The sequence below is a fragment of the Chamaea fasciata genome, unplaced genomic scaffold (genome assembly GCF_029207755.1).
Source record: "Chamaea fasciata isolate MVZ Bird 193981 ecotype frontalis unplaced genomic scaffold, bChaFas1.0.hap1 SCAF_5, whole genome shotgun sequence".
Taxonomy (NCBI): Eukaryota; Metazoa; Chordata; class Aves; order Passeriformes; family Sylviidae; genus Chamaea; species Chamaea fasciata.
In genome coordinates, this window is record NW_027094090.1 from 29,980,912 (window position 1) to 29,997,686 (window position 16,775).

A 16,775-nucleotide genomic window follows, 5' to 3' on the forward strand; every position below is an offset into this window, starting at 1 on the left:
ATTTCCAACTGTCATGTTGCAAGAAAAAATAGCTACTATTATAACATTATAACAGGTCTCTTTTTTTTTTTTTTTTTAATCCCAGCAAGACCATGATTGCAGTTTATAAAGTACTCTGTCCACGGAAAACTAATTTAGTTACATTAATGAAAAGGAAGCAAAATGTGATTGAGAATGTAATACAGAATTATAGTTCATTAATTCTTCAAGTATGCAATTTTCCAGACTCCTGATCCCCCATTGATTTCTGCACACCCCCATAGGTCCTGCTAAATGCCAGCAAAAAGAAATTCAATCGTGTTGGTATTACATGTGTGGCAGTGGCGGTGTTCCAAAATTAGACTGAAATGTTATCAAAGGGAATTTTCCACTGACTGCTTCACCATGTGGCCCTGCTAACAATTCTTTGTTGTCAAAAATTGATCAATCACAGATCACACCAATAATTGAAACTATGCCTCCCATTGCACACCCAATATCATCAAAGAAAGTGATATTTGTAGGAATTGAAATTCAGAGCACCTAATAGGCCATGATGAACTAGGTGCATTCATGAATACTGTAAAATATTTTTCAGCTCTATTGTGTGACACTGATTGTGCCAATCCTCATTAGAAAAACTAATTAATAGGAACTGGGCCTCTATTTGTAGTTGTTGACAAAGAGGTGGTTTTACTTTCACCGTGTTAATCATTCTCAGTGCAGCATCTCATGTTAGCTGTAACACATGCTTCTGTCTCCTCATTAGCCCTATCTTCCTAAGAAGAAAATAATAGTCCTTATTTTCTCCAAGATAGCAAAAACACTTTTATACCTTGAAATACATTGACATACCTGTTTTAGATACCTACTAGAATCTGAAAGTTACATTGCTCCATCTGCACATGAAAAAAAGGACTAACACACTAGTGGCCAGCCGCTAAAGATGGATAAGGGTAACTGAGTTCTAAACAAAAGGGAACTAATCTGAAAAGAGAAGAGTAATTTTGCCCAAAGTGACCTCTTTTCCAGTGTGTGTGAAGGAAGCCCTCACTTGCACAGTGTATTGACAAAAACTTCTCAAGTGAGGAGTCAAGTCAGTCATAACCATGAGTTAGGATGTTTACACATATGAAAGACTGATGCAACCAGCATATTCTTAGCCTTGTAAAAAGTTGCTTCAGATCAGCTCTGTTAAGAATTACGGTTAATTTCCAAGCACTTAGTTCAGAGGCAATTTATGAAAAACAAACAAAAGAGCCCTCAAAGCAACTCAAACACAGTTTGAAGAACTAGGAATTGTTTTTTACACCCTGATTTGAGCTTGGTCTCCTGTTGTAGTTCTCTACTCTTTGGTCAGGGTATTGCACACAGTATATGTGTGCTATATTTTAAAAAATTCTTACCTACATTTTATTACCAGTGGCTTCTGGCCCGTAGTCTTAGTCCATAGACAACTAATTTGAATTGCTACTCCTGAACTGTCAAATCACGTAGAAATTGCACAAAATTGCTGAAGCACAAAAAAAGGAAAAACCATGCACATCATTCTTTCACGCTACAGTTGACAACAACTCATCAAGAAAACAATAAATATTCTCAATATAAATATGAAAAAGCTGTAGAAGCAGCTTGAAACTAAATCACTATTACTTTGCTTGGGCCATAAACATATCATTGGCATGATATGTGCAGAGACTGCAGACGTCCTCAGGTTGACAGCAAAAGGAAGAGCTCCGTAGGGATACAGGACAATGATTGGCAGTGTTATAGATTTTAATTCCACTAATAGTTGAATGACTCATAATTCATGAGAGAGCTTACAGTGAGTGATGAAGGTCATCCCTCTCTCCCTTATATAACAGAAGAAAATTCTATTACAATGCTGCCCAGCTGCACTATTCACATTCTATTTATAACCCACTGTATTTTAAGAATGTAGCTGAAACTTTAGATTTCATGTTTAATAAAGGACTTTTTTCCCCATAGCAAATAATATCTAAGTAGTGGATGCATTTTGATGTTTTTACAAATAACAAGAAAATCCTGTCTCCTTAGAGTTCTTTTGTAGTATTCTTTCTTCCCTGGTTTCTTTCTCCCTTTCTTTTTCTTAAGGTGTTACATATAGCATTGTAGTTTTGCAACAAGCTAAAGAAAGATATAAAGAGAAAAAGATTAACTACCAGTATGTGACTCTTCAGCAAAGAAAAAATCTTTTGTGATTTAAAACTGATGACATTGAGGGAGGAAAGAAATTATATGCACCCAAGAAACTATGTCAGACGAGGAAAATGGAAAAAAAGACACAGAAGGATGAAGCAGCAAGGCATCTTTAGCTATAAATGAAGCAAGTAGGGTTCATACCTAAATCCAGAATGCACATTAAATTTAATATGGGCATTTTTTGTTTAAATTCTGTCAAAGATTTTCTTTGTAAATAATTATAAACAAAAATTTAAAGCAAAGTAAAGCAATTAAACTTTCCAAGTTTCTAAAGTCACCAGTCCTTGTCCCACTGCTATTTTTGAGCTTATTTTTCATCTGAGAAAAAATCAGGTGAGAACAGGGAGAATGACCTCTCTTTCAAACATTGCAGCCAAGTAAAAGTATCTGATCTGTAGAACCCTGGCTTTCCTCTTTGCTTGCTGCAGATCTAATTTTTTTACTCTCAAAGACAAGTTTTAAACCTTTTTTTTTCTATATAATGAGATAGTAATTTTTGAATATGTCCTCCTTGAAGGTCAAAGGGATTTTCAGGTTTTACAAATTCACTGTATTTTCCACTGATAGACAATATGCTATAAACTCCACCATGTTTTCTCTCAGCTATTGACATATTTAGCAGATGGGCAAGGGGAGAAGAAATGAGATTACCTACATCTTACCTGGACTTCTGCTACTCTCTTCTTATGCAAACTTTGTCACCTACTCAATTTTCTTTGAGTGGCTTGATTCCAAACCTGTAAAATGGGGAGAAAGTGCTTCTACCATCTACCCCTTGCCCTTTCTCTTCCACCTGCTTTATTTGGTGGCACAGATACATCACAGAAATCACAAGGACTTCAATCACTGATAGTAATTGTCCGTATTGGGGTTGATGTTATTTAATGCCTTTATTAATGACGGGGATGAAGGGATTGAGTGCACCCTCAGCACATTTGCAGATGACACTGAGCTGAGTGGTGCAGTTGACACATCTGAAGCACAGGATGCCATCCAGAGGGACCTGGACTGGCTTGAGCATTGGGCCCATGGGAATCTCATGAGGTTGAACAAGGCCAAGTGCAAGGTGCTGCACCTGGATCAGGAAAAACCCTGGTACCAACACAGGCTGGGGATGAGCAGATGGAGAGCGGCCCTGCTGAGAAGGACTCGGGGGTGCTGGTGGAGGAGAGGCTGGACATGGCCCAGAAAGCCAAACACATCCTGGGCTGAATCAAAAGACACATGATTAGACAGTCAAGGGAGGTGATTCTGCCCCTACTCTGCCCCTCTACTCCACTCTGGAGAGACCTCACCTGCAGTGCTGTATTCAGCTCTGGGGTCCCCACCACAGGGAGGACATGGACCTGCTGAGGTGAGTCCAGAGGAGATCCAACAAGATTATTAGAGGGATGAAGCACTTCTCCTATGAGGAAAGGCTGACAGAATTGGAATTGTTCAGCCAGGAAAAGAGAAGACTTCAGGGTAACCTAATTGTGGCCTTCCAGTACCTGGAGGGATTGGACAAGAGTATTTGCAAAGGTCATGTAGTGACAGGACAAAGGGGAATAGCTTGAAAACTGAGAGTAGGTCTAAATCAGATGTTAGGAAGAAGTTATTTACAACGAGGGTGGTGAGGTTCTAGAAGAGGTTACCCAGAGAAGTTGTGGATTCCTGGAGGTGTTCAAGGTCAGGTTGGACAGAGCTCTGAGCAACCTGGTATAGGGAAAAGCATCCCTGCCAATGGCAGGGGGGGCTGGAACTAGATGGTCTTAAAGGTCCCTTCTAATCTAAACCATTCTGGTTTTGTGATACTGTGATTGAAGTCTTGCACTATTTGTTTCAGACAGATCTCACAATATAGACCACAAGTGTTTTTTGTAGAAGTATAATAGCTTCTGAACAGTTCTGCTGCCCTCTAAGGATGTTTGATTTTTATGGATACTCGAAATACTAATTTGATAAAGCAGCAGCACCAGTCATTAACTTAATATTATTATACACTTTCAAGGAAAATATTTGGAGAAAGGGAAGAGCAGGAAGTTGTTTTGTACACAAACATGGTGAGTTTCAGAATCTCAGGAACAGCTTATCTATACCATTTATTTAAAGTTTGCAACGCCTTCATTGGGAGTTGCACATCGATTTTTCTGTAGCCTCAATTAACACGTGGAACATTGTTAACATAGAGCATTCCTCGCAGGAAAGGCATATTCTCCAGGTGTTAGCTGAACACAGTTTCTGAGATTGCCAATGTTTTCTTTTCATGTTTTCTTTTTCTGTTTTGAACTTCCTCTTAACAGTAAATATAAAGATTTGGCTTTTACTGGAACATAGTTAGCTGAAGTTGGCTGAAATTATTAATTATAATAATTATAATTATTAATTATAATATAAATTGAAATGAAAATAATTAATTATTTGCTAGATTTTTATCAGTATTGAGTAACATGCAGTACTGCTTCTCTTTCCAGAAACAGTCCTTTCTGAATCTAAACTTGGACTATAAACATCACAGACACAGGTTTCTAACTAGAAGCCTTCAAATGTATTAGGGTTTTTTTGAGGAAAAAACCTCATGGAGAAGCGTTTCAGCAGAAAATCTGTGCTGTGATTTCTGGCACTCTCTGTAAAGGATCTTCCAAATTCTTTCGAGCTGGAGGATAAACTTTAACCACTTTATGCCCTTCATTCTAATGAATGGAGAATGTTCAGGCAAGACAAAGGGAACACAGATGCTTTGTTGGGTTTGAATGGCCAGGTTTTGTAAGGCCAGGTGGCTACAGCAGTGGCTGCTGTGAAAAGATGCCAGAAGCTTCCCCCATGTCCAACAGAGCCAATGCCAGCTGTCTCCAAGATGGACCTGCCACTGGTCAAGCCCAAGCTGGGACAGTGTATTTAAGAAGAGGAAAAAGTTACAGCACAGTTAACTACTGTATAGCTTATCAAAAGAAGAGAAGTTGGAAAGATGATGGCTCTTAACCTCATGATTTATTTAAGGCTTATCAAGAGGAGTACAGGAACAAAAATACAGGAAAAGCACTCTCTGCTCTAGAGCAGCCAAATCAGATTTTTCAGAAAATTTCTAGGAATATCAGATCTGACAGTACAAATTAGGCTGGTCCGCCTGGAACAGTCACGCTCTGTGAGTGAGGCTATTTCTCCCTATTTACCTCCAGCCAGGAACAGATACAGATATTGTGCCCTAAGCAGTACATCAGAAAACTACGTTAACCAGAAGCATGTAAGCAGTGCAGAAGTCCAAATTCCTAGAATTACTGTCTTGAGAAACTATTGCTTTGAAACTGAGGCTAGTTTAAAAAAGAAAAAAGAAAAATAAATAAATAAATAAATAAATAAATAAATAAATAAATAAAAATTTTCAAAGTTCTGAAAGGACTGGGTGACACCACCAAGGTACTGGATTAGATGGTTCATGGGAGCACAGTTCAGTATTTGAGATACTGATCTCATGCACATGCAGTGCCTAAGCAGCTACTATATACAGTAGCTCGGAAGGTAAAATTTAATAGTTTTCACACTGGGCAACATAAAAATTATAGTAAACTGACTGTGCAAATTACTGTGTTGATTTTAGCCTACTCCTTAAAAGCTCTTGCTTAAATTTCAAAAGTCACTTTATTTTTTGAAAGCATTAAAAGGTTTTGGAAACACAAGGAAAGCAGTAACGTTATCAATCAGATGGTTGATACATTGGTATGGCTTTCTAAGGAAACACCTCATGTAGTCCTATCCTGCTAACCTCTCCTCAAGTCACCAAAAAAAATTCTACCTGAGGATACTTGTTTCACATTGCATAACTGTAGTTCAACAATAGGATGGCAGAACACAAATTATATATTCAAAATTCATTGTTAAGGTTCTGTATCAGCTTACAGGAAATTTATTATAGTGACATATTAGTCTAAGTTAGAACTAGTAACTATGCTTAAAGAAGACATAGAAGTTGATGTTATTGGATTCTTCCCATAAGTTTGCTCATGATTCTACCATCTGCTTTTCCTGTGGGTAACACTAAACACACTAGTCATGCATTACCTCAATAAACCACGGCTAGCTCAAACACCGTTCTAGCTTCTGAAATAAGTAGTTGATGTGCAACAGAGCCATCTTTGAGAAGGGCAAGGCTGTAATGCAGACTACTCATTACTCAGCCTCTGCAAGCTGAGTAGTGACTTTATGTAGCAAAGATTCGTTATAAAACATATTCCAACATCCTCAGCAAAACCATTACATTATTTTTAGCAGCTGGGTCCTGTCTCTTTCTGCTGAAATAGAAACCATAGAAGATATTAAATGCAGGCGTAGTTCAGAAGTGATTTCATTTCAGAGATTCAGCTCCCAAGGATAAAAAGCACAGTTAGATATTTACTGTTAAAGTTTAAGTTAAGCCTGTTTAAACAGGACACTGAGAACTCTGTGTTTTCATCTACATTTAAGCTACAGCTGGAAAGGTGAAACCTCTGAACCCAATATGTCACATATCCAATTTTCAGCAGGGCAGGAAACTAGGAGACATGCCAAGGAAATGGAGAGCACTTGGAAGTACTCAAAGAAGAAAAATGGCAGTGATTCCCCAAGGCTATGGCAACAAAGGCCAGCAATGAGCTGGACATGTAATTCCAGAATCTCTCCTTACTCATCTCTTCCCACAGCCACAGCCCTGGGTTACATGGACCTGACACCAAAGCTTCAATGTTGCTGCAGGACAATAGCAGCATGCCGCTCAGCATCCAAGCTGAATCTCAACTACTTGCAAGGCACAATTAAGCTTCTTTGGGCTCGGTCTTCTTTGGACAATTTTTTAAGGGTTTTTTTTTTTTTTTTTTTGCCTGCACCAAAGGAAAACTTTATAATAGCCCACAAACTTTGAAAATTACTGTTGTTGAATTGCCAGACTTCAGTGACTCCAAAGGCCTGACTTTCAGAACATAATTAATTCCTCTGGCACACTGGCATCTTTTAAAATGCTTTATGCGACAAATCATGCTTGAGAACTAATTTTTTGCAGAAGTTTTTTCTAGACTCTATAGAGTAGTTCAACTTTCTCTTATTTCCATGAATTGAAGTCAGATCCTTAATGTAAATAAAACATTCCCCAATAAAAGCATCCTCTAACTTCTAAGTTTCAAACTTAGGAGCTCAAAACCAGGAGCCCAAATACTCAAGACATCAAATTCCAAATAAGTGGACTATGAAAACAAATGAAATAGGGGAGGTGTCCCTTCTTCCTACATCTCTTGCTCTGGGCAGTTCATGCCTGTGCTGCCTTTATGTTTATTCCACTTCTCTTACTCCCTTCTTTTGTTTGTTCATTCACTAAACCCCCCAGTAATCCCTTGAGGATTTCAGAGAATGAAAATATTAATCCTAATATGCTTTCTGCTCAGAGAGTTTGTTGTTATACTCATCTACCCCAGGACATGACTGGCTTCCCCTGCTTGACTATGAAGGGCACACCTCTTACTCTGGCTTTGTGCAGGACCTTGCATACTTACATCACGAATTTGAGCCTTCTGGTACTATTGTTATAAATCCCAATCTGCTACCGGTGATTTAAAAATGAGCAACTGGCAGATACCCGAGTTGCTCAGAAAGTTTTGACTGTGATACTCTCACAGCTTACCGATACTGTAGCCAAAACTTCTTAAGAATTCTGCCAATTTTGGTAATGTTGGTTCTTAAAGCCTTGGTTCAAACTCCATAGGCTTCAAATACCATTTGTGTCACAGCTTTACCTTCAGAGCCTACCTGGCCACAAGATGACTGTGGTTGTTTTAACTGAACCCAAGGGATCAAGACCTTAAATGGAAGCAGTTCTCTTGTCATGCCAAAAGTATTAAACCACTTCATTTTTGCAAACTCAGCCAAGTTAACAAGCTCTCTGGTTACTTTGACAAAGTATTCTTTTCCAATACCAATAAAATATTTTTCCTAATAAATGGGAAATCATAATTAGAAGATTTTAACAAGCATTCTTTGAAATAGGAATAATAATCGCCTTTAATAACCTGAGGTCAGTTATTATTAGGATCAGTGCACATGAACGAATTCATTTGGATTTGCTGAGAAGAGTAATAGTCATGCATATTAATCATTTAGCTTATATAGAACGTAGCACAAAACTGACAAGATCTGATCTATAACAATTATTCATCAAAATCACCTCTCTGAGTCATATTTCAGTATTTTGAACTACAAATGTTGCAAGAATGTGTTTTAGCAACAACCCTTGAGGGGGAAGTTTCTATGCATGGAAAAGAAAAAGGAAAAAAAATGCAGAGATCCAAATAATATCTTTTCCTTGACTTTAGATATTTCTGATATTTCTGATAAGAGTTCAGGCTCTTACCTGAGTGTCATCTCACCCACATCCATCACTCACCATTTTTTTCCATAAATTCAGTTACACCTTTAATTAAGTCAAAATAGTAATAAAAAATATGGCTGATTTAATATAGAATCTGTAAGCTGAAGTTTTTCTCAATTGTTGCTTTAACACATAACAGCTTTGTCTGCCAGTTTATTTTTAGCAGCTTGAACATGGATTGTTTAGTAACAGGTGGACATGATTCCCACAATAACCAAGGAAAATTCATTAGCAGGAAATTCAAATAGCAGAAAATATTCCAAAAACTTGCAGCCACCTGTTAACAAAAACTACATCAAAACACTACTAGTAGCAAAACTCTGCTTTTTGATCTCATGCATAATTAAAAGCTGTCCATAAGAATACTCAAAGCACAAAACAAGTATGGAGACTTAAAAAGGAAGCTGACAAGCAACAAAAATGCAGAAATCTTGTATGCATACACTAGCATATATGCATATATAGTGAGAGAACAAATCCACTATTAAAGTTTTGTCACCAAATTAAAGGAGAGCTGCTATCATCAAGCTAATCTAACAAAGTAATCCTGTTTTGAGTTCTCAAATATAATACACTTCAAATACAATTTAAGACAGCACTCAAAAATGACAATTGAAAAATTAATAATTTTGCAGTTAAAGAAGACAGTATTAAGTCTGGTATTTTGAAAAAGTTTACCAGGCACAAACACTTTTAGATTTGCATGGTAGTCTCATCTCTACACTGCACAAAGCTGCTCTACTTGATAAACAGCTGGTGTGCCTTTTAAGACTTAAAATTTTTTTAATATATAAACCCCACCTCCCTAAGCCAATGAATGCAGCCCCAACATTAATAATGTCTTAATCTGTATCCTCTGGGAGGAGACATAGAAATTCTCCCACTCATTTTTGTGACTTGATGACTTTATGGCTTAATACCAATTTTTTAAAAAGGTGGTATAGGATGATATATCTGCATATGATTCTTCCATCTGCTGCCTCATTCCACTGGTCCATTTCCACATGGCACAGGTCATGATTAATCTAAAAGGCTCCCAAAGATCATTCAAAGGTGTTGTAACAGCTCTCTGCTCTTTCAACTGCAAGACAGTCCACAGTGGATATGGCACAGTCAAATAGCCGACGAGCAGTAACAGTTAATTCTCCTTCTTATCTTTCCATCAGAAATGAGAATCCTACTGACACCCCAGTAAACACCATTTTGGAAGCAAAAAATTTTATGAAACCATTCTCATTTACACAGGATTTCATTTCTCTTTGCAAAAGCTGCACTGAGTTTAGGCTGCACAGGCAGGACCTAAGCATGGGCAGCATCATTCCTCTCAGGCTTTGGGAGAAGTAAAGATACTGATTGAGTACGCAAGGATAGATTATGGAAAGGAAATTCTAAACAGTGAGGTGCTCAGTGCCTTCTTCACTTTGGTCTTTAAAGGAAAGATTGCCTTCAGATGTCCCAGGTCACCAAGACCAGTGGAAAATTCTGTCTGAAGCTAAAAAAATCTACCCATGGTGGAGAAGGATCAATATCTAAATAAACTCAGGAGTGCTAACGAAGCTGGATCATGTCACACCTAAGGCCAACCTCAACTGTCTTTGAAAGGTCATGGTGACTGAAAGAAGCTCCTCAGAAATGGAAGTAAGCAAATTTCCTTGCTATCTTTGAAAAAGGCAAGGATCCAGGGAAGTACAGATTAGTCAGCCTCACCTCCACCCCTGGGAAGATGATGGTATCTTCTAAACAGATCGAGGACAAGAAAGTAACTTGGAACAGCCAACACTGATTTAAGAAGAGGAAATCATGCCTGACCCACCTGATAGACTAGTAAGATGACTAGGTTTGGTAAATGGGAGAAGAGCAATACACGTTGGTTATCTTAGTAAGGATTTTGATACTCACATAACACACTGAGACAAGCTAAAAGGTGCAGGCTCAATAAATGGACGGTGAAATAGACTGAAAACCTGCTGAGTGTCCAGTGTCAGAGAGCTCTGATCAGCTGTACAACAACCATTTGGAGACTAGTCACTTATCAACACACACCCAGGTGAACACCAGGTACTGGGCCAGGACTGCTTAACATCTGACAATGAGGCAGAGAGCACCCTCAGATGATAAGAAATTTGGAGGAGACATTGCTACACCAGATAGCTTTACTGACATTCAGAGAGACCTTAACAGGCTGGAGAAACTGGCCACTGGGAATATCTTCAAGTTCAGAGGGAAATACAAAGTCCTACAACTATTAAGAAACAACCTCAGGCACCAGTAGGGCAGTGGAAAAGCTACTTGAGAGAAAACAACCTGGAGGTGCTGGTGGACATGAGCTGAACATGAGGCAGCATTGTGCACTTGTAGCAAAGGTGGCCAACAGCCTCCAGAGTTGCATTAGGAAGAGTATTACCAGCAGGTCACGGGACATGATCGTGCCCTGCTATTTCATGCTGCTAGGATCCTCTCTGGAGTACTGGATCTTGCACTATATTCCCTAGTACAGGAGAGACATGGAGCAAACCCAGTGCAGTGCTGTGAAGATAATTAATGGAGCAGAGCATCTGTCATACCAGGAGAGGCTAATAGAGCTAAGATGTTCAGCCTGGAAATGAAAAGGCTGAGGGAAAACTTACCAACGTGTATAAATACCTAACAGTGTTGAAGGAAGCTAGGAACTCTCAGTCATGCCCAGAAAAGGGACTAGGGGCATGGCAAATTTCATGTGAACATAATGAAAAAGAATTTTTTTGTACTCTGAGGGCAATTGAAAACTGGAAATCGGTTGCCCAGAGAACTTGTGGAGTCTGCAACCCTGAAAACACTCCAAATCCAACAGGACACTGTCCTGTATGCCAGCTGTAGAAGCCAGCTGTATTTGACCCTGCCCTGAGCAGGGGCATTAGACAAGATGATCTCAGGAGGTCCCTTCCAACTTCATCCTTTCTTTTCTATAATTCTGAGGAATTATTTAAGTAGAACTCTTAAACCACCTTTTACAGAAGGAAACAGTAAGAACTGATGATTGCATTTTCTAGGTTATTGCTGGGGTGTGGATTCAATCTCCTGCTAATTAATTCATAGGTACAGTAGCTGCTGACAATGTCTACATAACTGTATATTTTAACTTAAAAATCCCAAGATTCTTCAATAAGCAGTTTTTAAAATATGTGTACCATAAACAGAAATAAGTGATGTGCCATTTTAGAATAGATTTGGCACCTTTACATCAATCACCCTCCTCCTCCTCTTCTCTGTATGCGATTGCAATGGAAGATATCTGCCTAGAGAAGATTGCATCACCTTTGTAGATACAGAGAGTGTTCAAAGGGAAGCTTCCAGCATAAATTATTTGCAGTACAAACATCTTGAAACATTTCAAGCCTAACAAGAAGTACCTTCAGCAAACTCTGTGACATTCACTACAAGTGAATTTCTACTGTTTGAAGCTTCAGTTTTCTTTTATGGCTGTATACAGCACCATTTTTCTGACAGTGCAGTCTCAGAAAAAATCAGCTTTTACTCTTTACCCACCAGATAGCTCTTCCATTTGCCATTCTGACTGTATTTCAGACTGTATGTTTCAAAGCCATTCACAAGTAGATGACAATCCTACTCTGCATATTAGTGTCCACATGAGATAACCAGACCTGCGCTCCTGTGGCTAACCTCTAGCATTATTTATTTCTACAGTAGGAAAAAAATGACATGTTCAACAGAAATTAAACAGGAGAGAGGGTCTTCTCCTCAGAAAACTGAGCTATGAAACTGGTTTGGGGCTGGCAAATTGGCTCCACATCACAGCAACATTATCACTAGCTATGTCACAGGTCACCACCATATTAACCTGATGTTAAACATTGAGATCAGGTATTCAGAAGAGCATAAGATGTGCTCCAAGCCTCTGCCTGCCTCCCTATATGTTTCCTGAAGGGCAGGAAGGATGGGAAGTTAGGACAGCAGTTCAGATTCTTTTGAAGGACATTTGAGGCTGAATGCAGTTAATCTAACTTAAGTTAGCTTAAGGTACTTGAATTTACTGAATTGGTGACTGAGTGTCCCTGGATTGTCTGATAAAGAAGGGAGCACAGATAGGACTTCCAGAGTCAATTCTGAAAAGCCAGTAAGATCTCTCTTTGATAGTGGCTATTAATATTGACTATAAAAGGAGACTAAAGCAAATGTGCTTCTAGTCTACACGCTTCAGATAGGAGTATAAAGCTGCAAAACATGATTATGCACTTTGAAACTATACTGTTATATTTAGTTGAGAGCAGGAGAGTGATTCAAGGAACGTATAAGACAGCTAATACTAAAACAAATTTACTGCTTTAATACTTGAGCATTATCTTAGCATACAATTTGTTCCAAGCAGTGTTACAATGGAGAGACCTTGGTACCCTGTACTATGGTATTTGTAGTCTGTGAATAGTGAGCAATACTTTAAAACTCGTTCTTTTAAACATTGTTTTGGAAATAGATGAGCAATATTTCACATAACATCTGCTTTTCACATAACATCCCTCATGTGCTCTGTGGGAGTATCTGCACAAGTACAGAAGAACGGAAACAACCACGTTTCTCACCTCTTCAATTGACCAGATAATACAGAATTCAGACTGGTCTGTGTTTTTCATTAAACTGGATATGTTTACAAGTCAGATGAAAGCAATACTTGCTCAAATGACCTCCTTTCTACTGTTTGGAAGATTTATTGAAGGCAATATAGAACAGCAACAATAGTCAATCATAGGTGGCAGACTGCCCTTTTATTAGGCATACTGAAGCCAATTAATCTAAGCAAGCTTTCTCTCTTTACCTCCTGGAGGCAAGTATGCTTAGAATGCATTTAAAAATTCTGCAGCAATAAATAAAGGTGCTGAAGCTATTCATTTGAACTTTGAAAAATTATTTACAGGCACTTGAGATGCTAAGAATTAACATTCTACATACTCTGCTGGGCAATATAATTTGATTAGATCCAAGACTTAAAATATTAAGTTCTGAAACAAAGCCTTGTGATACTGCCATCCTCAGGGGTAGCAGGGGAAGATAAAGGAATGCTTGTGAAAGGAGGTAAAAGCAGCAGGAACACTGAAACCTGCCCTAACACTGAGTAAAGTAAGCTGGGTTAATCACAAGTCTTCAAATAGTGTTGCAAATGAAGGTGGGTTACTGAACCAGGAACACATATACAGCACAGGAGCAAGCAGTTACTTGAATTTATTTCCAGATGTCAGATTATCTGTTATTTATATGAGACACCAAAGGCCATTTGAGGTGAAAAGCAAGTCCATAATAATCTTATTAATTATGAGACATCAAAACCCAAGATGTCTTAATTCATGTTCTAATTTTTGCAGTCCATGTGCTTCTAATTAGACTTGCTGTAAAATATTCTCTTGGGAAGCATATAAGAAAAGTGAGTAACGTTTTACTGTCAGCTTCCTCTTTCAGGGCACAAACTTAAATTCTCTTTTATTCTTGGATTACTTCAAACATCCTCCTTGGATTATCTTCATCGTAAATTAAGTTACAATCTTACCAGTTTCACAGCTGGGCCCAGTGAAGCCTTGTGGGCAGGCACACACATTGGAAGCGATACAGGCTCCTCCGTTCCTACACCCGTCTTTGCAAAATGCTGCAAAATGCAAAATCACAATATACGCGTAAGAGAATGAGACTCAGCAACCCCGCAGGTGGACACAGTCTGCTGGCAGGCTGGCACAGAATGCCGCCCGTGCGGCACGGAGCGCAGAGACTGCCTTCTCCTAAGGATAGAGGTCACTAAGAGATGGTTTAGGGCCCCCCTGCCTCACTGGCCAGATGGGCTGACAAGCCACAGAAGGAGATTAGAGTAGATCATCTGAAGACAACAGCTCCCATATGTGCTCCTTCGCATGCACTGGGAAGCAGTGAAAGACACCTTCCCTTGGAACAGACCCTTCCTAGGGCAGTGCTGGTCTGTTCTGCTGCCCAAATAAAGGCCTGAACATAATAGGCACAACTGAATATTAAACTGTCTGGCCACCTCAGTCCTTTATTATGCAGTTTAATAGAAACAATAAAACTATTAATTCTGTCTCAAGGGATTCTGAAGTACTTCCAAACTTTCAGCATTTACAGCTCTAAGTCAATCCTTGGATTTGTTCTTTCGCATGCTGTGCTTACGTATTTTGGTGTAGCATTCTCCAGGAATGCATGCTTTAAAGAGCCATTCTGCGGACCCAAAAATGCAGCCAGCTCTGATTGAAAACATAGTAGCTGTCAGTTGCTCTGCTTGCATCTGCATTCTCTGGCCAGAAGAAACCGAAGGTGTAGGCAGATGGAAGTTATAACTTACACAAAGAGTTTCTTCAGGGCACTGGTCTAGCGCTGCACTCGTAACCAGTCAGAGGTGCCAGGCTTTGGTTTGCAGCTGCCCTGTGTAACAGTACCACTGATGAGGTCTTATGGTTCATCTGAGAGAAAACTGTCACAGATTTGAGCTATCCAGGTCTGAGTTTTAAGACACCAGCCTTCTGCTGTTGAGACCATCGTCACTGACATCAAAGCTCCCTGATCCAGGAGAGTATGGTGCACAGGACTGCACCATGGCCAGATTTGCAGTCAGAGTTCTTATTCAGAAGAGCTGAACAAAGTGCTGTAGGGTTATGCACCTTCTCTTTGACCCAAGGAAATCTTTTAGTAGCTGACTCATCTTCAGCAGAAGAAATTGGGACTATTACCAAGCACAGCACAGGAGGGACCTATGCTTTTCGGAAAGAAGATGCTTTGGGTTTAAACCTCATCAGGAAAAGACTTTCTTCTAATTCCCCAGAGAGCCCAGCACAGAAGGACATCCTTGCTGACACATCTCCCTCTACTGATGTGTTTGAGTGGAAGTGAACCAAGCTGCATGTTTGACAAAGAGCTTGTCTTTGGAATATATAGAAAAAATGTACTGTTTAAATCAGGTGATGGAATAACTAATTGCTAAGACCTTAATCAGACTTAGCAATTAAAGAAATTCTGGGTTGCTTAGATTTGGCAATAGACAGGAGCAGAGGGCATCTATGTGACATTACCAGTGTTAGCTCTGGACCCTTAGATTCTGCAGCACCAAGGCATAACCTCAAGGAACACTGGGTATGATATTGCTGCATCTGTCCCACTTCTCATGTCTGAGCTCATTCCCCTACAGCTACACAACTTTTATTTTCAAGCACTCTCTATATCCTGTGCTCAGAGCTTGAGAACTTCCAAGGATTTCAGCCTAACTACCAAGTATAATTTCTTCTGATGTGAAATGTAACAGAAATAAAAGCAGCATTGTACCTCTGGGAAAGCATCTTTTTAAGACTACCAATTTAGGTTCTAACGTTTAGCAGTAAATCAGAATGTTAGAAAACATGACACCACCTCACTTGTAGTGAAGGTTTTGTGTGCCCATATCTACTGCTTTTCTCATGATAACAAGACATACCAAACAATTTTTAGTTCATCCAAATAAAATAGCAAGTCATTGACCATGGACAATGTAAATCTGACAGTGTTTTCACAGACATAACTTTCCTGGTAAGTGTAGACCTCCTTGTATGGTATACCATATATAGAAACTGAAGGCACAAAAAATGAAACATAACTACTTTAAATTTTAGAGCCTACTATCTATGTATGCATCATCTTCAAATTACTACAAAAAATGCAAAAAAACCCCTGCCAAATGCAAAATCAGTGTATATATGCCTGTGAAGATCATATAGGTGAAGGACCCAAGTGTCTAGCCTAGCATTTTGTCTGTCTTGTTCAAGCCAAACAACCAGAACTGCATCAACCTTGACAGAGCATCTCATCCAGGTTTCCAGCAGCTTACCTTTGCAGATGGTTCCATTTCCCGTGTAGCCTGGCTTGCAGACGCAGTTGTGCCCACCCACGGTGTTGAAACAGAGTGCATTTTCATCACAGTTGTGCTGGTTTGTTACACATTCGTCATGCTCTGAAAAGGGAAGCAAGAATGGGATGGTCCTGAATCTTTAAAACCACAACGAAAGAGGAGCTTTGTATAGGGTTTCAGATTAACAAGAGAGAAACACAGTAGTATTTACTGGCAATAGGTAAATATTACTGTCTCACGGTTACTATGTGAACACATAACCATGAGACAGACAGGGGTATTTATTTTTATTACATACTAGTACGTGACAACTGCACTGCAGCATAATTCCACTCT

At 39.2% G+C, this 16,775-nt stretch overlaps 1 protein-coding gene across 1 annotated transcript in view; it reads right to left on the reverse strand.

The window, feature by feature from the left end:
* The window catches only part of NELL2 (neural EGFL like 2), a 137,504-nt gene that overhangs the window by 24,072 nt on the left and 96,657 nt on the right, over positions 1-16,775 (reverse strand). Inside the window, exons 14-15 of the mRNA XM_066183128.1 lie at positions 16,419-16,541; positions 14,109-14,204 (exon numbers count right to left, since the gene is read on the reverse strand). Of these exons, the coding sequence (XP_066039225.1) occupies positions 14,109-14,204; positions 16,419-16,541 (219 nt within the window). The remainder of the gene's footprint in view (positions 1-14,108; positions 14,205-16,418; positions 16,542-16,775) is intronic.